Source organism: Myotis lucifugus, unplaced genomic scaffold, assembly GCF_000147115.1.
Source record: "Myotis lucifugus unplaced genomic scaffold, Myoluc2.0 scaffold_790, whole genome shotgun sequence".
In the NCBI taxonomy this organism is placed as follows: Eukaryota; Metazoa; Chordata; class Mammalia; order Chiroptera; family Vespertilionidae; genus Myotis; species Myotis lucifugus.
Genome location: NW_005871838.1, coordinates 116,438 through 137,364, shown reverse-complemented (window position 1 = coordinate 137,364; position 20,927 = coordinate 116,438). Strand labels below are relative to the sequence as shown.

Here is a 20,927-nt window from a genome sequence, read left to right as displayed (position 1 = left end):
CCACTGCGGACCTCGGGGGCGCCAAGAGCCTTGTCCTGGGATTCCCTGGGCTGGCGACCTGCCCGCTTTTGTAAGGAAACGGAGGCAAGAGAGGCGACAAGTTCCCAGTATCTCGAGGAGCAGAGGCGAACTTGGAGGCCAGGAAGGCCTCCTCCGACTAAAAAAAAAAAGACCGTACCCTTTTATGTAATGATGTTTACTTTGAATTTATATTAGTTCACACATACACTCCATCCATGCTTTTGTTCCGGCCCTCCGGTCCAGTTTAAGAACCCATTGTGGCCCTCGAGTCAAAAAGTTTGCCCACCCCTGCTCCAGGGCCTATGGGTCACAGGTGGAGGAGCAAATACCTTTGCAGGGAGAGCTTGAAGGGACTAGTTGGGGGGGAAGAGAGGTTATGATCACAAAGGGGCGGCTGTTTTGGCTTTCTAGTCAGCCAGGGAAGAAGAAAGCAGAACGAACGCTCACGGTTTAAAAATATAGATTTATTTTCATTAGTAAAAAGTTCAATACTGAGAGGAAGATGCACGTGTCCTAGTGCATCCGGGCGCCAGGGCTTGTCCACCAGTGTCTGCTCAGCCTGGAGCCCCTCACTTCCAGGCCGACCTCGGCACCTCGCCCTGGTCGGGTTTCCCACTAGGAAGTGAGTGGCGAGTTCTAAGGGCTCCTTACAATCCTCACCCAAAGCTCAGCTCGGTGCCAGCTGCCGGACCGTCCCTGGGACCGCCCTGTGTCCTGGCCTGGAATTGCGATGCCTCAGTCATCTTGCTGGAGAGACCAGGTGGCGTGCCAGCAAACCTGGCTTCAACATTTCAGTCGAGAAATGCAGACTGCAGAGCAGCGGTGGAAGTTACTTTTCGTTTTTGTTTTCCAAACCACACGGACCTAAAACGTCCATAAGAGCTGCCTGTGCTCCAGACGTGCTAGGCCTCCCCAAACTGCTGCAGGTAGAAACGGAGAGCCGGAGGCTGTTACAAAATACCCGTGCGGAAAGGAGGAAGCGGGGCATTCGGCGAGGCGAGTCTTTGCAAAGTCACGTCCACGATGAACGGAAAGTCCGGGGCTCCCCGTGACCCCGTCAGAACAACGTAGGGCTTCCGAGCGGACCATGATTACGTCACCACAAGGATGCTCTCCACCTTCAGGGATGAACTCAGATTCTAGATGACGGAAGAAATCCTTGGTTTTATGTTTTAGGACTCCGTGAACACACAGAACGAAACCTGGAAAACCTGGCCATCATGACACGGATCTTTAGAAAAAGAATCATATTTAGAACATCGCCCGGACCACTGGCCACTTTTCCTCTTGGTATTTGCTATCAAGAGAATAAAGTCTTGCCTTCAACACTGTACACACAACAGTCCCACCAAATAGCTTAAAAACAAAGCAAAACAACTGCTCTGGTGACACGACGCTGGGACCAACAGCTTCGTTAGGAAATAAAATTCCCATTAGTGCTGAAGGGACACCATCACACTGTCTCTAGAGCGTTCTGTTAGGACCATTCATTTGCTTTTTTAGAATTACATTCTACATAAGTTTCCGTGGAGACATGACGCACTCCTGGCCCCATACCGATAGGTGTTCGTTAGAATTACCGAAGTGGCCCCGGGACAGTGAGCAGCAGGCAGGGAGGGTTCCAGCAAGTGCTGTCTCTCGTTCACTAACGGGCGAATGCTGGGTTTCCTCGGGATGAGTTAGCTCCCACTTTGTGACTCGCCCCTGGAGTCGAGTAATGAAAACGGACAACCTGTGAGGGGAAGTGGGAAAGCTGGCGGCAGAATCGTTGTCCAGGTTCCTCAGCGTCACTAACGGCCGACATTGAACATGAGGGACAAACGCTGCAATTTCAACCGGCTCTGGGTGACACCATGGAGAGCAGCGTGGAATCGTCACACAATGAAAAGGTCTGATGTGAGCCCGGCCGGTGTGGCTCAGGGGTTGAGCGTCGACCTATGAACCAGGAGGTCACAGTTCATTCCCGGTCAGGGCACATGCCGGGTTGTGGGCTCGATCCCCAGTAGGGGGCGTGCAGGAGGCCCATCCATGAGTCTCTCTCATAACTGATGTCTCTCTCTTCCTCTCTGAAATCAATAAAAATGTCTATTTCTTAAAAAGGTTTGATGTTAGAGTCAGTTATGCCTGGCTGTGCAGTTCACGCTCCTCCACCCCCGAGCCAGGGCGGGGAGGATGGCGACAGACAGCCTTTGGCGTGTGTTACAGAAAATGTGACAAGTGAACATACTGCCGGGCTCGTCCTGAAAAAATTAAATTACCCACAAACCATTACAGTAGAGGAGGAAGGATGAGCATAATTCACAGGAGACAGAACAGATCAACATGTCCAACAGGACCGATTCCCATTCACTCAGAGCTAAACGTCAAGTGAACAGAGGCATTTAAACGAGAGACTCCAACTCAGTGGCCGAGAATCAGCTTCCAACTGAGCTAAGGAGTGTGCGACGTGTGCATGAACTCTAAGTGCCTCCGTCGGACCTTCATTTAGAATCAGCCTCAAAGTTAAAAAACGGTCAATGTACTGTTCTCAGGGTAGGTTCAACCTCCTCGTGGTAAAACATCTTAATTTACGTTTCGTTATAAAAGTGTACAAAAGACTACTTTCTCCCTTTCCTCCGCTCAGGATAGACCCCTGCCGGCTCAGTAACGCCAGCCAAGCGGGTCCCCTGAGTCCAGGGCATGTCGCTACTGCATCTTCCACAGTCACACGGCGTCGCAAGGCTCAGCACACCGTTTCTTCCCAAACATACAGCGACCGTAACCGGAGTGACGTAAGGAGAACGGGGCGAGAGGTCTTTAAAAAAATATACAAGGGGAATAAACATCTGTTGTAGGTTTTGTTCCACATTCCCCAATTAAGACAAAACTGTAGAAACCACCTCCTACTCGTAATCCCAGGAGTACACAATAAAAAACGTTCCCAAACTTCTGGTCAAGCAGAATATTAAATGTGTCTTTTGATGATCTGTCATTAAACTTTTTAAAAAACTATACTTATTCAGCTGTTGGAAAATATTCTCTGACTTCGGGTGACAGAATAACTCTTTGTTTTTTGTTGTTGTTTTTTTAATAAGGTGAAAAGGAATTAAGTACCTAAGACTGTTTCCGATTAGTCACTCAAAGCGGGCTTCTCTCCCCCAAGCCTGTATTTTAAAAAATAAGTTTAACGTAACTTTTGGCATTAACTTATATTTGCTCATCAGAAAAACGGGAATAAACTTATGTATCTAAATTGATCATCTTTACAAAATATTTAACGTGAGGAAGAGGTATATCTTACAGAATTATTTGGCTAGATCCTAAGGCAATCAATGAAGACAGAATTTTTCTGATCGTAAATCGGACACAAGTGAATTTCTACAACATGATATTCCTCCGTCAACGGGAAAGCCCGACGGCTGCAGCACTGCAGTCACGCCCTGTCGTCGCTGAACTTCCATGAAAGTCGTCTGAATGAGAACGGAACAAATTTGGTGCCTGCACCAACATAGAATTTGTTCTGAAATTCCACCCTAAAATAAAAAAAAATTCCATGTGTTAATGAAAGGTTGCGAGTAACATTCCCCACATTTCATAAAACAACTTTTATAAATTAAGAACAAAAAATTCCTGGGCTGCAGTTGCTTCATCCCATAGTGCTCTTGCAGAACTATTTGTACTTAGACAAAATGAGCACGCGTGCTCGCCCTGTGTAGGCATGACGTGTTAGAAACACTTCGCACCGCCTCATGCACTGCACACACGTGTGTGCGCGCGCGCACACACACACACACACACACCTGCACCCAGGACCTCTCTCCCCACCATGGTAGCTGGGCACACAGACAAGCAATCTGATATACACTGTGAAACACTGAGAAATAGGTATGAAGCCTTTTACAAGATAAAGAAAGGCCCACGGTGAACTGAGAGCCGGAAATGCACACAATGACTGGGCAAGCGTGAACTTGCTCTCGCTTGTCAGGGATAGCAGCTCAGAAACAAAATAGAATTCTACCTCGGAGGATCTGAACACAGCCCCCAGTGTGAGGAAGGGAAGACACAGCTAAATTAAGCTCTGGATTTTTGGGGGGCTATATACACACATCTGGGGGAGGGGTTCCACTTTTCGTAAGGAATAGTTGAGCTGCCGGCTCACCAATGGAGGCGAATGGCGTGGAGGAACGCAGACAGCCCCTCCATGACCAGCAGGATGAAGATGGTCAGCACGGCGAAGAGCGCCATCACCGGGAGCAGCAGCAGGACCCCGTAGGTCTTGTCCACGCGGAGGCCCACGCGCATCAGCATGGCCCACAGGACGTCGGACAGCTCTGTTCACGGAAGTGAGTCACCTTCAGGGCTGGCTGCCCCGGCTTCCTCCTGACCATTCCCACTGCTACCCATGAACAACACCCCTCCTCTACTAGGACACGTCACCTGCTTCTCACGGAACCATAAACCAGCTCCCCGACCATCTCGAGCACCGAGGAAGGCAGGGCCGGTCAGGACACGGCCGCCTGCCTCCCGGGAGAGGGCGAGCCAACTGGGGCCAGTCGGCTCTGTCCCAACACAGCCCTGGCCCGTGAGCGCGCATTTCTCCCAGCAGCCCCGGGCCAACTTCACCCCAGAGCTGAGAGACGGGGCTGTGCTTCCCCCACAATTTAAAGCCTCCTGTGAGTTGGTCGGGTGCTGGGGGAGGGTAAGGGGGTGGGGGGACACTTACGTGCGTGCGCCAGGCTGAGGGCCCAGAGCCGCAGGTAGGACGCGGTGTTGGAGATGCAGCCCAGGCAGTACTCGATGGAGTGGATCACTTGGGTCATCAATATTTCTCCAAAGTTAAACTGCAGGAGACCACGCAGCATGGTTAGCGTCGGCGCCAGGGCGACCGTGAGAGCTGGCTGCGGCCCGGCGCGAGGACGCCAGGGTGCGGGGCGGCGACTCACAGCTCTGCTCGCAGCCCTCCCCACCCCCCTCGGTGTCTCACCTGGAGACGGATTATCATCCTTCTCACCAAGACCATCACTACATGAAAGCTTAGTGATGAGTCTATTCTTTATTGATTTCAGAGAGGAAGGGAGAGGAGAGAGATGGAAACATCAGTGATGAGAGAGAATCATGGATCAGCCGCCTCCTGCACACCCTGCACTGGGGATGGAGCCCACAACCCGGGCCTGTGCCCTGACAAGAATTGAACCGTGACCTCCTGGTTCCTAGGCCAACGCCCCACCACTGAGCCACACCGGCCGGGCATGTGCGTCTATTTCACCATGAGGAACTGAAAGCTTTACCTCTTCACAGGTCACCTCCCTGCAGCCGTCCTCCAGCGGGGTGCTCCCCTCCTCTATGTCCTGGCTGCCCATCAGAGACACCTCCTCCTCGCTGTCCTTCCTGACCAGTGTGTACCCACTCTAGCGACAAACAGGGAGCACGGTCAGCGAACAGGGAGCACGGTCAGCGGACAGGGAGCACGGTCAGAGAACAGGGAGCACGGTCAGGGAACAGGGAGCACGGTCAGCGAACAGGGAGCACGGTCAGGGAACAGGGAGCACAGTCAGTGGACAGGGAGCACGGTCAGCGGACAGGGAGCACGGTCAGCGAACAGGGAGCACGGTCAGCGAACAGGGAGCACGGTCAGCGGACAGGGAGCACGGTCAGCGGACAGGGAGTACAGTCAGCGCCTTTCAAAGCAAAGCTGTGACAAGGCCAAGGTCAGAGCCCCCGGCTCCTCCTCACGAGTTTTAGACTCTCAGGAACACAAACACCCTTTAGGATAAAATGAGGGCTCTGTACCCGTTAGGACAGCGATTATAAAAAAATCACAGGAGCGCGTGCTGGTCGGGGGCCGCCCCCAGCGAAGCAGCAGCCCTGCGGGAGGAGGCGCTGCACGGCTCCCGAGGAGGCCTGGACCCCGAGGGGAGGAGCACATGTGAGCAGTCACTCCCACCAGGTCCGGGGGATCAGAGTCATGGGCTCCCAGGGCAGGCGGGCGGGGTAGGGTCTGCCGGGGACCGAGGAGCGGGGGCGGTCAGAGCTCCGAAGGCCGCACTCACCCTGCTGACCCCGAAGCAGCTGCGCCCGTTGTGCAGCCACAGCAGGAAGAGCGGCTTCCCCAGGAAGAGCACGGGCACGGCCATCGCGGTGACGGCCAGCAGCAGCCGCTGCACGTGCTCCTGCGGGCGGAGGGGGGAGGGGGTCATCGGCACGTTCCTTAAATTAGCAGAAACCAAGCCCGACATCCCTTCATTCGTAAGCAAGGAGCTCAGAGCAAGTGCACGCCCAGGGCCGCCTCCTGGGCCCAGAGCGATTCCAGCACCAACGACGACGATGACGAGGGCTACAAGGCGGCGAAAGCTGTCGGGTTCAGACTCCACTTGGAGGCGGCGGGGGGCTGGGGACAGGCAGGGCGGGCGGGCAGCCGCTGCCGAAGGGCCATCACTCAGACACCTGGTCATTGGAGAGGCCATGCGGCTGCGGCCCAGGTGCCCATTCTCGGACGACCTGCCTTGTCAGAGAGGGATTTTAAAGAAACTGGGAAAGTGGGGGGACTGGGCAGCCCTCGGAACCCCCAGCCGTACATTTACTTCCCACCAGTTCTGACAGCTACTGAGCAGCAGGGGGCTTGTTTTTAATATGTTTTTATGGATGTCAGAGAGGAAAGGAGAGGGAGAGAGAAACACCAATGACGAGAGAGAATCATGGATCGGCTGCCTCCTGCACGCCCCCTGCTGGGGATCAAGCCCACAACCCGGGCCTGTGCCCTGACCGGGAATCGAACCGTGACCTCCTGGTTCATAGGTCAATGCTCAACCACTGAGCCATGCTGGCCAGGCTGTGGCAGGGAGTCTGGATGGTACGGCCTGTCCAGTGCCCCCAGCGCCATGTCCAGCAGGCCACATCCTCCTGTGGTAACACACGGAGACGCAGCCCCTGTGCCCGCAGGCCGGGGACAGCCCCGGCAACGCGCTGACGGCGCCGGGACAGAGGGGACTCACCTGGCCCGCGTACAGGCCGCTGGTGGCCGTGGTCGGGAACAGGAACATGTTGATGAACTCGATGAGAATGCTGGGGGCCACCCTGGAGGTCTCCGCCGAGTAGACCAGCCACTTGTAGATGATCATGAAGATGAGGTACCCAAACATGCAGAGCAGGAACAGCAGCTCGGGGACCGACACCAGGTAGATGTTGAACTTCTTCCTGAAATGCCTGGAGGAGGGCGGTCGGCCCGGGCAGGGCCGCGCTGAGGCAGTCACTCCTGTGACGAAGCTTCTTAGCACGGCTCCCGCCCGACACGCTGACTAGGGCTCCAGGGAGAGAACCGTGTGGACGCAACACGATGCGCGCCCCCACAGACCCAGTCGGGGAAGACACACCCTCTCACTCCTAGACACCAGCTCGTAACAACAAAAGGCTGTCTCGCCCGGCTGGTGGGTTGGAGCATCGCCCGCACACCAAAAAGCCTGCAGGTTCGATGCCGGTCAGGGCGCATACCCAGGTTGCGGGTTCAATCCCTGGTGGGGCAGGTACATGAGGCCACCAATCGATGCTTCTCTCTCTCATCAATAAAGATATCCTCCAGTGAGGACTAAAAAATAATAATTTTTAAAAGTTTTCTAATTCATAAAAAAAAAGAATGAGAAAAATCAATCCTAGAGATGAATATATAATTGCCTTGCTTCCCGGCCTCCTCCCTGCTCATTCCCTAGAGCCAAAAACACTGCCTGGCACAACTCCGTGCTCCATAAACATCTGCTGAGCGAACGAGCTAATGAAACTGTCAAAAACCGTATCATCGAGACAATGACTCACACACTCGGCCACCACATCGGCTGCCTCTTACCCATCGTCTACCATCAAGAGGCAAAGTAAGAAATACCCAACTTGGCTTAGAAATACGGCTTTTGAAAAATCTCTACTTACAAGTGGTTAAATATTCCCAGAACGACTCCAAAAGTCATGTGGATAATTCCTAAAATCACAGACATTTTCATTTTGAAAGAGTTCAGGAAAGTGAGGCGATTTGTGGCCAAATTCCAAATCTAAAGACAAAACAAACCAAAAGAGAAGTCGTTAGCGCCCTCCCTCTGCCGGGGGGACAGTGGAGACCTCCATCTGAAGGGGAAGCAGCGTCCCCTTTCTGCCTGAAGCTCCACCTGAGACGCTGTCCCCTCAGCCCAGGGCCCTGAGTGACACACAGTCTGAACATAAAGGCCCAAGAATGCCAGCGAGCCTGTGCGTCTGGGGACAGCGCCCAGGAAGTGAAAGGAGAGGAAGGGACCCTCGGGCTCAGCGGAAGGAGCGCCCCGTCCCCTCTGGGGAGAGCGGGAGGGCGCTGGCGGGGCCCTGACCTTGGGCAGGGACAGGCAGGGCTGTGTGTTACCTTCACATACAAATATTGCAGATTAACAACAACAAAAATTTTTTATTAAAGCACGTGCAGGCAGGTGGGTGCTGGGAATGTCAGGGCACCGTCCTGTAACATGACTAACCCTATGTGCACACCTGAACCTACTGCAAAGCGACAGATTGGAAACTGTAAACAAAACAAAGCCCATGAGCCTGTGACTAGTCTGAGAAGCCACGGTGCCGGCCGCCGTGCGGAGGAGCGGGGGCGGGGGAAGGAGGGAGTGGGGCAGAGGGGGTGCACTCACAGGATCGATGCCCAGCGGGTACGGGCCCTGGAACACCCCGGGCACGCTCGGGTCCAGCTGCAGGACGCGGCTGCGCCGGACCACGCTGTCACTGCAACAGAGCGAGGGGTGAGGGGAGAGGGGGTCTGGGGAGGACGCTCTCCCTGCCCCACCCGTCGCCTGGCTGCCCGGGCACTTACTTCCAAAGGGCCATTTTCCCGCGCTCCGCCGGGGCGTGGCTGGCGCTGTACATGGCAGACACGTTCCAGCCGGAGCCAAAGAGGTTGACGGACTTGGAGAAGCAGTCGTTGTAGATGAGGCCCGTGTACACCGAGAACAGCCCCATCAGCAGGAGGATGTACCGGCCGTTGAAGAACATGCCCATGATCTGTGTGGAGAGCAGCGTGCGGTGAGCACAGGGGTGCGTGCGGCAGGAGCGGGAGATGGGTCACGTGACCAAGGCTGGTCCAGGCCCCTTCTCAACCACTGCCCTCAGGGCTCTCAGAGACAAGGCACTGCAGCCCAGACAGTGTGGCTCAGTGGTTGAGCATCGACCTATGACCCAGGAGGTCACAGTTCCATTCCCAATCAGGGCACATGCCCGGGTTGTGGGCTTGATCCCCAGTGTAGGGTGTACAGGAAGCAGCCGATCAGTGAGTCTCTCTCATCACTGATGTTACTCTCTCTCTCCCCCTCTCTTTCTAAAAACCAATAAGGGGAAAAAATTAAAAAACAAAACAAAACCACAACCAAGACGCTGTCACAGAGGTTCCTGTCACAGAGGCGACCCCACATCAGGTCTCAGCCAGGCCGTACGGTTACTGCCAAGCCCCGACCAGCACTCAGGAAACGGCTGTGTTGGTCCCAGGAAGAGAACCACGACTCCGGCTGCCCAACCAGAGGGCGGTGCGGCGGCGGCGGCGGCTTCTTACCTCCTGAGACTGACTCAGCCTGGGGTGGTTTTCATTTAACACCATCAGGAGGGCAAACAAGAACATCACGAAGCCGTGTCCGAAGTCCCCGAACATCACGGCGAACAGGAAGGGGAAAGTGATGATGCTGAAGAGAGCTGCAGGGGCAGGAGAGCTGGCTCAGGGCCGGGCGCATCCAGCCGGCAGCGCAGGCCCCAGGGAGGGCGGGCGGGAAGCCACGCAGGACAGCGCAGTGGCAGGGCCTGCATCCCACGCGCGGGCCCCAGTCAGACGTGCACACGCAGGGCCCCACCTGGGTTCACCTCCCGGTAGCTGCCCACGCCGTAGGCGTCCACGATGTTCTGAAAGCCCTCGGTGAACTTGTTGGTGCGGATCAGGGTGGGGGGCGTTTCTGTCGTCGGGATCGTGTTCATAAACGAGGTGATGGTAGCACCGCTCTCTCTCTTTCACATGAAAAAGAATAAAAATAAAAAAGACTGTCCAAGAGCCTTTTCAACACACTGCTTCCTGCCAGCGAGGCTCTGTGGGCTCCAGGGGGAAAGTATTCATCGCACCGCCAGGTTTAAGGACAGGTTCAAGGATAGCAGAAGCAGGAACAGGTACGGGGTCCTGCCAGCCGGGCCAAGTGGGTGGGAGGAGCTGGAGGGACTCCTCAGGCAGAGAGATACTAGGAGCCCCAGGATCACCAGGAAAACTGGAATTCAGTCTTTTATCTTTTAAAAATGTTCAAGAGGCAGATCAACCAAAGGCCCTTCTGCATAAACGCATCACCACGGACACAGGCAATAAGGCGGTGGAGGCCTGGGGCGGGCAGGGCCGGGCTGGAGGGGTCAATGGGGAAAAGGGGCATATGTGACACTTCCAACAATAAAGATTTTAAAAAGATAAAAATTAAAACTAATATAATATTCAGGAGGCCTTCAGAGGCAGCTCCACCAGCTAATAAACTGAAATCCCGCGTCACTGGCCAGCGGCCACCGGTAGCCCCGCCTGCAGCGTCACCTCCTGAAACACACCCACTGACGGATGGGGGGAGGCCTTCACAATCCAGAGCTCGGGTTGGGACCAGAAGGGCAGGTTTCCAGCCGAACTCTATTTCCCGAGACACAGGGCTGGGTCCTGGGAGAGCTGCCGCCATGGCAGAGCGTGAACCCCCGAGTCCCCTCAAGGGCAGGCAGTGCGACTGACAGCAAAACTGAGACCCACCAACATGCTCATAACAGAGCCAGGGCCCCGAGACCACAGAACACCGTGTGGGACCCGCCCCTGGACTCCCAGCCTGCCTCCCGGCCGCGGAGGCGGAGGAGCAGTGGTAGCCGAGCTCCCGCGGGCTCCCAGCCGTCGGGCGCCTTACCGAGCCGTCCTCCAGCGCACGGCGCAGGCCCTGCAGGTCGGCCTCGGGGCACCAGACCTCGGCGATGAGGCACTTGTTGGTCACGTCGAGGCTGCACATGTTGAGCATGTGGTAGATGGCTTTCATCTTCTTCACCTGGACGGCGCGGCTGTACACCGACTCGGCCGCCTTGCACAGCACCTGCCTGAGGTAGTCCTCGGTTTTGTGCAGCACCTGGGGGAGGAGCGCGGCTGTGGGTGGGCAGCTCTGAGCTCTGCCCGAGTCCCACGGAGGGAGGCTGAATGCCCGGCACCTGCTGCCTGGAGACAGGTGAGCGAGCCTTCACTCTGCCTCCTCCTCTTCCCCCTTCTCCTCCTCCTCTTCCTCCTCCGGGACCCCAGGACCCCATGAGGCCGGTGGAGACCTGAGCTCAGCCCTTCCGATGCCCCTGGAGCTGCCTCTCCCGAAGAGGAGCCAGAGGACAGAGTCTGAGGTCACAGCCACTGGGGCGGCACCAGGCCTGCCCTGTGCAGGGACCCCGGGTTCTCACGCATCCCCCATCCCGCCCCGCCCGGAAGCCCCTGGCGCCTCAGTGGATCACAGCCCGAGAGCCCTCCCTGCCCTGAGCAGAAACGGGACACGAGAGCCAAACTCGGAGCGGGCGTGATGAAGACTGCGCCGACACGGCACGGCGACCTCCCATGCAAAGCCGACACTAGCGAGGTCCCAGAGGCTGTAAGACAACACGCCACGACGGGAGAGGCGGCCTTCCGGCCCCCTGGACACCGCCACGTGCCCCATCCAACCGGACAGGAGAGCGGCCGGGTCTGAGCGTGTCCCAGCCTCGGCGGGTGGCCGGGCCAGGCCACTCACCGTGTACAGGTCCTGGATGCGGGTGCTCAGCCCCTCCTGGATCTCACGGCGCTCCTCGGCGGTGCTGGGGTACGGGTAGATGTGGCAGTGGTAACTGCAAGACAGAATTCCCCGCCGTCAGGGTCAGGAGGGGCTAGAGGAACGCTGGAGCGAACCTCAGAGGGAGAAACTGCCCAGGGCTCCACCGAACACAGGCAAGTCCATGTGCGGCTCAAAATACTTCAACTTGATTCCTTTTCCAATTGATCTTTTTAAAAAATGTTTTTAAATGACTTTCAATGTTTTTTCAAATGATCTTAGAAAGAGAGGAAGGGAGGAGAGATAGAAACATCAATGATGAGAGAGAAGCATGGACCGGCTGCCTCCTGCACACCTCACACTGGGGATGAGCCCACAACCCGGGCCTGTGCCCTGACGGGGAATCAAACATGACCTCCTGGTTCCTAGGTCAACGCTCAACCACTGAGCCCCGCCGGCCGGGCCAATTGATCTTTTAAGCCTTGATTTCTAAAACACACACAAATCTGGGAATGGCACTAACATGGTCTCTACTTTTAAGTTATTTTAAGAATTGCCCTGGCAAGAGTTACCTAACCAATTAAATGTTTAAAAATGTAGCATTTAAGCAAAGACGTCGCATGACAACGCCCAGCAGCCTTCGCACCCGCTGCCGTGCCTGTGTGTGGGGAAGGAGGGGAGGCTGCTCTCACCAGTCACAGATCTTCTTCACCTTGTGGCCGATCTGCTCGCCCCAGAAGGAGATGAGGAACACGTGCCACTTGATGACTTCTCCCTGCGGGGAAGGCACCCTTACTTCCGGGGCTGCAGCGGGAACCCCTCTGGCGGCTCGGCCTCTGTCCGTCCTGTCACTCATTCCCCCAACACACGCGCCGACCTCCTTCCTGGGAGGCCACACGGCAAGTTCACCTCGAAAAGCATTCCCGACCCCAAACCAAGGCCGGGGCATATTTTTGGTCATTTTCGGGCAAGTAGAGCGACTAAAACCTTAGTTCCCCGCGTGCACATCCCCTCTGCCTCGCTCCACCTCAAACTGCAAGCGAGCGCCCTTGGCTTGGCCTATTCCAGGCACGGTCTATGCTCTCGGGTGGTGGCTTCGCTGCTGAAATGGCCCGAGCGCAGTGCTGACGCGGGACACACCTCTCAGAGAAAACCTCACGGGCTCCGAGGCCTGGAGGGGGCAGTGTCCACCTGGGTCAGCCGTGCTGTGGCCGTGGGAGGAGGCCCTGGAATCTCGGAGGAGGAGGGGCGGGGAGCAGCCCCCGGGGTCCTCCTGCGCTGTGCCCAGCCGCTGCGGGCCTGTCGCTGGCCGAAGACGACCGTGCCGCCCACTCACCGTTTCCGGGTCCTCGAGGGACTCGTCCAGCTCTGCGTAGGTCACGATGGTGTACCCTTTGCAGACCCTCCACAGCATCCTCTCAAACGCCTCCACCTTCCCCTGGTGGATGAGGCCGGACACGAAGCTAGGAGGAATGCAGACCGCCGGTCAGCGGAGGGCTGCGGCTCTCACCCAGCACAGCACCCGGGCGACGAGCACGCCATTCTGGCCCCGGGGAAGGGGGCCTCCGACTGCCGGACCCTAACACGCCGGTGAGAAGGCCCTGAAGCATCCTTTCCAGGGTGAGCCGAGCCCAGACTCAGGACATCCGGGAACAGAAGGCACAGGGCCTCGCCCCCCACCCCCACCGCCCCCAACCAGCATCCTAAGGCCTGGAGTCTCGGTGCTCGCGTGGGAGAGGTGCTCGCGTGGGAGAAGGGGATGGGCCCTGCGTCTCCATCACGTGAGGAAAAGATCACCCCCAAATCTCCTCTCTCAAGTTGGGTCCCCCAAAGGGCCCCCCTCAGTGAATGGGGGATGGGCAATCTGCAAAGGAGCCCACAGGTGCCGGGCTACGTCCCAGTTTCGGTGGAAGGGGAACGCCTTCCCCAAGAGTTCACAGCCACCGGCGAGAACCCACTGGGCGAGGCCTAAGCTCACAGTGAAACACACAGAAAACCCAACAAGAAACCCAGCTGAGGAGGGAGCGTGAAGTGACTCAGGCTGGCAGCGGGGCTCCGGGACCTGACAGGTGAATAAACTCTGGGGGGTCCGTCCTCAGACTCAACACCGAGCTCCCCCAGGTGGTGAATGAACAGAGGGCCGTGCGCTCCGCAGAAGAAACTAGGAGGAGACAAGGTCCCGCCGGTTCAGGTGAACGGCAAGAACGGGCAGCAGGAAGGGCCCTGAGCACAGGGCTGATACATCACCAGCCCCTTCAGCCCCGTGCCCCACGCGGGCCGGGCTGGGCGCTCCCAGGCCCAACTGCCTTAGGCTCGCGGAGCAACGCGGCATAAACGCCCCCTCTTCCCAGCTCCCTGGGCCCGTGGCTCAGCTAGAAACACAGCACAGCTGCCGACTCGACGCGCACACACGGGAGCTCCGTGTTTCCTGAAGCAGCGCTCACTCTCTGTCACTCAATCACGGGCTATGGAGCGTGCCCGTCCGTCCGTCACTCCACGGAGCTCGTCCTCCCCGACAGGGGGCCGAGAGGCCCAACCCCCCCGACTACCTACCCCAGTTTCGCTCCCAGCCTCTGCATAGAGCTGTAGTCCAGCAAGGAGTCGCTGTCCAAGGCGGGGAATTCTTCATACGTGGGCTCAAACTACGAGAGAGGAGACCACGTGCGTCTCGTGAGAAGCGACTCCTTGCGTCTCGTTCCCAGCAGCAGTTTAGGGCGCGTCCCTGCCACGTGGATCTGGTGCCACGGCCCCGGGGAACTCAGACAGGAAACCGCTCTCACCAAGAAAGCACTCACTGCCCGCCCCTCGGCCACAGTCACAGGAGAGCGGAGCGTAAGCTGTGCCCTTCCTGTCCCAGGTGCCCTAGGTTCTGAGCGAAAGTGGTTGGGAAGGAGGAGGGCGGGGGAGGCGGGCTTCTCTTGAACACGCAGCTGCAATAGGGCAACCGCAGGCTCCTGCGCTCTCGTTCTCATCTTAGCAATTCGGAAATAAAGCTGAGATTTTAGACTTGAAAGTCCTGTCCAATTCTTTCTCATGATCATAAGATTTTTTTCAACTGCAAACCTAAGCACTGCACAGACAGGAGGTGTTGCTGCATAACCTACGGACACGGACAGGAGGGTCGTGAAGGCGGGGGGCAGGGGGGATGGAGAGTCAGTGAGGGAGAGAGGGGGCATCTGTAATACTTTCAACAATAAAGATAAATTCAAAACAAACAACAAAAACAAGTAGGAGCTACTGTTATTGCTAAAACCAACCAACACAGGAAAAGGCTTAATGCTTTTTCTCGTGTGGGATCCTCCAACTGAAAAATAAGGCTGAGATCACACATCTCCTGGCAAAAGCCACACGTCGTCGGCAGGAACTGGCAGGAACTGCCAACCCCACCGAGACCCGACGGCCCGAGACGTTCACAGACACAGGCTTCCCGGCGCGCCAGGCCACGGCACCTCCACGTTCCGCCGCACGAAGGTCTTGGTCACCCGCAGCATGTGCGTGTACTCGATCAGCTCCAGCAAGTTCTTCCTCAGCTTCTCCTTGTTCCTCGTGACTTCCCTCAGCTCCACCTCCAGCTTCTGCAGCTGCTCCTGCAACGGAACCGCAGCTGCTCAGCACCCGCCTCGGCGCCCCGGTGGCGCCCCAGCTCCTTCTATGACACCCACCAGTGGAGCTTTTAAAAAGCCAGAGTCTAGCCCTAACCGGTTTGGCTCAGTGGATAGAGCGTCAGCCTACGGATTCAAGGGTCCCAGGTTCGATTCCGGTCAAGGGCATGTACCTTGGTTGCGGGCACATCTCCAGTAAGGAGTGTGCAGGAGGCAGCTGATCAATGTTTCTCTCTCATCAATGTTTCTAACTCTCTATCCCTCTCCCTTCCTCTCTGTAAAAAATCAACAAAATATATTTTTTTTAAAATAAATAAATAAAAAGCCAGAGTCTAGCCAGGTCAGGGGATGATGCCGCCTGCTGAGCCACACCACCCAGGTCGCCTATCTGGGGTGAGCGCCCTCTGGCTCTGAGAGGACGGGCAGGCGACCAGGCAGCAGACAGCGAGGAGGTACAGCCCTGAGGGCGGCGCGTTACCTGCATTTCCAGGACCTGCTTCAGAGGCGGGGCAGGGGGGCTGGTCTCGCCCTCGGGGAGCGGGATGTCAGCTCTGTGAATCTCCTGCACCAGGTACGCTGCGGAAGCCAACAGGAGCGAGTGAGGCCCCACACCGCGCAGGTGGCAACACTTCACATCCCCACTTCCCTGCGTGTCTGACCATCCACGTCTGGTTCCCACGGACTCAGAGGCCACCCGCTGTGGCGCTGCCTGAAGAGCAGCAGGTGGGGCGACAGGGTGACCCATCAGTTGATGGGTGTAGCCCTGAGGCTACAGATGAAAAGAAGCCAGTGCGGCTGTGACCTGAACCTCCATGAGGGGCTGCCTGGACAGGGAGGAGACAGGCGCTTTCTTCTCTTCTTCCTACTCACCTCTAGCTGCTGACTGTTCTGAAGGGAACAGGGTGCTTATGGGAAAGGTTGTTCTCATAAACTCACCCAGGATCCGCTCCAGCTCCTCACACCGCTTCACCTCGCCAACGAATTTTCTTTGGAAAGAACTTACATTCTGGTTGAGCTGAGAAAAGAATCAAAAATGTTCTTTCAACACCTAAAGTTTAACAATGAATTTGACGTTAAAATATCATTGCAAGGGTTTGGGGAACAGCGCGCCCCCGTGGACTGCTGAGTGGGCGCGCGCGGCCACAGCTGTTCTGGAAAGCGCTTGGCAGCTGTTACCAGAAACACCTGAAAAATGCCCTTCGGCCCAGAAACATCCCACGGAGAAAGTTAACCTCAGCCCAAACCGTGGATCCGGACAAAGACTTCTCTAGAAGACATCCACCCGGGATATGGAGACGGCATTCACACGGAAAACTGAAGAAAGGAATTAGAGCCCGCCCACCCGTGGAGGACTCGGCAGGGAGCAGGGACAAGCTGCTGACACATGAAGCGTCACGGAGGACGCTGGGGGTGACAGGACACAAAGGGCACACACTGTGCGACCCCATTTCTATGAAACGTCCAGAGGGCAACCCGCGGGGCGGGAGGCAGACGAGTGACAGCCGGGGCTGAGTGCGGCCGCGGGAAGGGGCTCCCCTCCCGGCGTGGGACGCCTGAAACTGGGCTGGGCACACTTCCTAAAGGTCAGTGACTGCGCTTGAAATGAGTGGATTTCAATACACACATCAATAAAGTTGTACAAAGTTATGACTTAGTCATGTGACTTCTGCACTTATAAAACGGTGTTTGACGTGACTACGGCATTGGATTATAGCAAGAAATTATTAAAGAGCTTGGGTAAAATGATGATACTGTGGTTATGATTTTTAAGTGTCCTCGCCTTCCGGGGACCCCTCGCACGGACTCCGGCCGGGCCACTGCTCTCCGGTCTCCTCCTCAATCCCAGCATCACAGTCCCAGCAGGAAAGAGATGAGACGCGCACACGATTTTCTGGAAGGACTTTGGCAAAGGGACTGTGGACGGGTGTGAGAGCAGGGGCCGACCAGGGAGGAGGGACCCGGAAACAGACCAGCCAAGGTCTCAAGGGGGTGGGGCCACGTGAACAGCCGGAAGTGGGCACGTGAACGAGGGAGTGGGGCCAAGTGATCACGCTCGCACGGGAGGACCGAGGAGGGGCCACCTGAAGATTGAAGGGATGCGGCCAGGAACCCCCAGAAGCTGAAGAGGCAGGAAGGACCCTCCCCTGGAACCCTCCCAGGGAGCACAGCCCCGACACCCTGATTTCAGGTTCTGGCCCCAGCACGGGGAGAGCACATGTTCCTGTGGGTTGAGGCCAGAAGGCCTGGGAGGAGCGAGGGGGGGAAGGGGCGTGTGGAAGGGGGCGGCATGGAGGGGGTCAATGGGAGGAAAAGGGGGACATCTGTAGTACTTTCAACAATAAAGATAAATTTAAAAAAAAAATCACAGCCCAGCCAGTGTGGCTCAGTGGCTGAACACCGACCTACAAACTAGGTCACAGTGATGGTGAACCTTTTGAGCTCGGTGTGTCAGCATTTTGAAAAACCCTAACTTAACTCTGGTGCCGTGTCACATATAGAAATTTTTTGATATTTGCAACCATAGTAAAACAGAGACTTATATTTTTGATATTTATTTTATATATTTAAATGCCATTTAACAAAGAAAAATCAACCAAAAAAATGAGTTCGCGTGTCACCCCTGACACGCGTGTCATAGGTTCGCCATCACTGAACTCGGAGGTCAGGTTCGGTTTCCGTTCATGGGGAAAGGCATTGGGGCACGAATTCTTGTGTCTAGCGGACACTCAAGAAGACAATCAGACAGCAGCTCGGCACGAACTGCTCAAGCACGAGAGTCTCTACCCCGAGGTTCGGTTCTTGTTCAGCGTGTTGAGTTATTTTTTTAAAGAATTACCCACAAGGAAGACAACTCCTCATGCCACCTGTCTGTCAACTCCCACCCCTTCCTGGACTCACGCTGACCTGACGTAGCCCTCCAGCTCCTGGGGACTCAGACACGGTCTTCCCGACGGAACTGAGTGTCACAGGGGAGCCAGGCGCCCCAGCCTCTGCCAACCACCCGCTTCTCAGCTGCAGGTTTTCCTTCCTCACGTCAAACCCAATAACCCTCATCGGACCCCGTGGTTCTGCAGACAGACCCTCAGGAAGAGGCCGGCGTCTGGCCCTGACACGTGGATCGGGCTGGCCATCCCACCATCACCGTCTCACAGGTATTCACTGTGTGTTTCCTGTGACGTGGCTTCTTTTACAAAGTTTCACTTCTCTTTTCTTTTTAGGGAGGCAACATCACCCTCATTCCAGGCCAGTGATATGAGGAACCTGTAAACGTGGATTCACTGGAAGACTAACATTTAACCTCAGAAAACCAGCAGAGGGCCCGGCCGGTGGGGCTCAGGGGTTGCGCGTCGACCTATGAACCAGGAGGTCAGGGTTCGATTCCCGGTCAGAGCACAGGCCCAGTTTTCCGGCTCCATCCCCAACGGGAGACATACAGGAGGGCAGTTGATCAGTGATTCTAACATCGGTGCTTCTCTCTCTCTATCCCTCTCCCTTCCTCTCTAAAATCCATAAAAACCTAAAAAACAAAACTGGCAGAGGCTGCCTGGTGCTCTTTTTACTAATCTCCACTCCACTCCCAGCAGCTCGGGGGCTGCCCACAGGTGAAAACTGTTCTGAGACTGTGACAAAGGGCAGGCTCCAGCCGTCGCTGAGCCCTCAGGTTAAATAACTTTGCTTTCATCCAGGCCTTCTCATTGCTGTCGCCACGGAAACCCAGGCCCCGCCTTCTTCCCCTCAGAAGGGCTATTGAATGAAAAGGGGAAAATTGTTCAACCCAAGCCCGAGACCAAGTCAGAGATCAGGGGTCCCATCTGGTGAAGCCGAGGTCAGTAAGAAAGGCCAGAACAGAGCAGGGGACCGTCAGCCGGGATGGAAGTTCCTGCACTGGCATCCATGCTGCCTGGCAGCCGACCGGAGACACAGACACACAGACAGACAGACAGAGACGGACACACACACACACCCGCAGCTCGGAAAACCTGGCCCCACACCGGGAAGAGCTCCTTTTGGTCCGGTTTCCTCCTGGGAGAGGATGAGCGCACTTTCGCTTCCTCCCGCCGAGTGTCAGGCTGTAATGACACTCGGTGAAACTCGAATCTTGGCGGCGACGACTGGGGCATTTGTTCAAGCCTCTGAGATTGGAGCCTGACACGCCCCGCGGCCCGAGGACTCACAGGATGGAGCACATCCACCTGCTGTGAAGGAGGGAGCGTGTGCCCGGGTCAGCCTAGCACCCACCAGGTAAGTGGGTCCCAGAACCAGGAAGAGAGCCGGGCCTGCCCGTCACTCGGGGTTTTCTCCCCAACGGCATCAGCACGCGGTAGGGTGTTCCCTTCGGAAATGAAGGAGCCCCCGAAAGACGAGAGGAAGCCACCAGGGGAGGAAGGCTGTGGCCCAGGAAATAAAACCTCCACGTCCGTGACTTCCCGTCCCAACAGCACATCTCGGTCCTGCTTCCCAACCTCCCTTCCACACCCTGTTCTCCCCATCGCCCTCCGTAATCGGTGTATTTGCCCGGCGCCTCCCAGGCTGTGAGCCACGACACAAGGACCTTGTCCTCCTGGCTGGCCACCCAGTCGGTCCCAGCACCCAAGCCGGCATCTGGAACAGAGCACACATTCCATACAGGCGTGCCCGGTCGCTCCACAAACGCCCTTTAGTGCCACAAACCAGGGGCTGTTCCCAGTCTTGGGGAATCAGGAGTGGACCGGGGAGGAGAGGCCCTGACCGTGGGGGCTGACGGTCCGCGGCGGAGACAAACGGATAGACAGATGCACAAACAAGTGCTCACTGTCACTTGGGGAGACAGCGTCCATTCAACGAATACTGACGGCGCTCCCTGCCAGGCCATGGCACCGTCCCACATCAGCGAACAAAACCGACACAAATCGCTCCCCTGGTGGAGCCCGCACCTCGCTGGCTGGCTGCCAGTTCAGGCGCTGGGCTCACCTGCCACCCGGTTCCCTGATCTTGCCCAGGCCCGGTCCTTCCCGTCAGGTCGCGGCCCAAACGCCACCTCCTCCGAGAAGCCCACCCGGACCACCGCCAGCCGAGCCACCCTCACACCAACCCCGTTTTATCTTCTCAGCAAACATTGTCTTGTGTGTGGATTGGTGTGTCCGATCTCTGTCCCCCGCCACATGGGACTCGGGGAGGGAGGCCTTGTCGGATGTGCTCCCCCGCCCGGCCCGGTGCCCGGCACAGGGGCGTCGGATGGCACGACCCGAGGCCGAGGAGGACCTCACGGGGCGCTGCTCGCTCAGCCGGGACCCTGAGCTGGGCCGCAGCTCCGGCCGGGGACCGACCTCAGTTTCCCGGCCTGGGGAATGGGGGCAGCGGCGCGCCCCGGGCCCGGCGCGGGCGGAAGGGAGGCCCGAGTCTCCCGGGCGACACTCACGTCTCGGAACTGGACCAGGCCCTTCTCGCCCAGGGCGCTCAGGCACTCGTAGGCCGTGCCCGACTGCAGGAAGAGCTGCGCCAGGCACATGGGCTCGCTCCGGAACAGAGACCCCATGGCGGGCGGGCGACCCGCGCCCGGCGG

The 20,927-nt window shown here is 57.0% G+C and overlaps 1 protein-coding gene across 7 annotated transcripts; it reads right to left on the bottom strand.

The window, feature by feature from the left end:
* Positions 1–464: 464 nt before the first annotated feature.
* Positions 465–20,900, bottom strand: ATP6V0A2 (ATPase H+ transporting V0 subunit a2). 7 transcript variants are annotated; one of them, XR_002827094.1, is made up of 22 exons: positions 20,784–20,900; positions 16,322–16,400; positions 15,864–15,961; positions 15,233–15,370; positions 14,337–14,425; positions 13,120–13,246; positions 12,476–12,558; positions 11,766–11,859; positions 10,914–11,126; positions 9,852–10,002; positions 9,560–9,696; positions 8,828–9,015; positions 8,649–8,739; positions 7,918–8,036; positions 6,993–7,203; positions 6,051–6,170; positions 5,289–5,408; positions 4,724–4,841; positions 4,160–4,331; positions 3,302–3,533; positions 1,602–2,087; positions 465–1,252 (listed from the first exon to the last, which is right to left on the bottom strand). XR_002827094.1 is itself a non-coding variant. In XM_006106258.3 (20 exons), exons 1-20 carry the CDS (start codon positions 20,898–20,900, stop codon positions 3,434–3,436), a joined length of 2,565 nt encoding a protein of 854 aa, XP_006106320.1. In that variant the 3' UTR covers positions 2,919–3,433. The 7 variants fall into 7 exon arrangements, 1 of the variants encoding a protein (XP_006106320.1); XR_002827095.1 differs by having other exon boundaries at positions 465–1,160; XR_001346130.2 differs by having other exon boundaries at positions 465–1,956.
* Between the last annotated feature and the right edge of the window lie 27 nt (positions 20,901–20,927).

Coding starts and splice junctions, on each gene's coding strand:
- ATP6V0A2 (XM_006106258.3), bottom strand. CDS start 20,900: ATGGGGTCTCTGTTCCGGAGCGAGCCCATGTGCCTGGCGCAGCTCTTC. Junction 12,559..13,119: donor CCCTCGAGGACCCGGAAACG/GTGAGTGGGCGG, acceptor CCTTCCCCGCAG/GGAGAAGTCATCAAGTGGCA. Junction 3,534..4,159: donor CACGCCATTCGCCTCCATTG/GTGAGCCGGCAG, acceptor TTTTTATTTTAG/GGTGGAATTTCAGAACAAAT.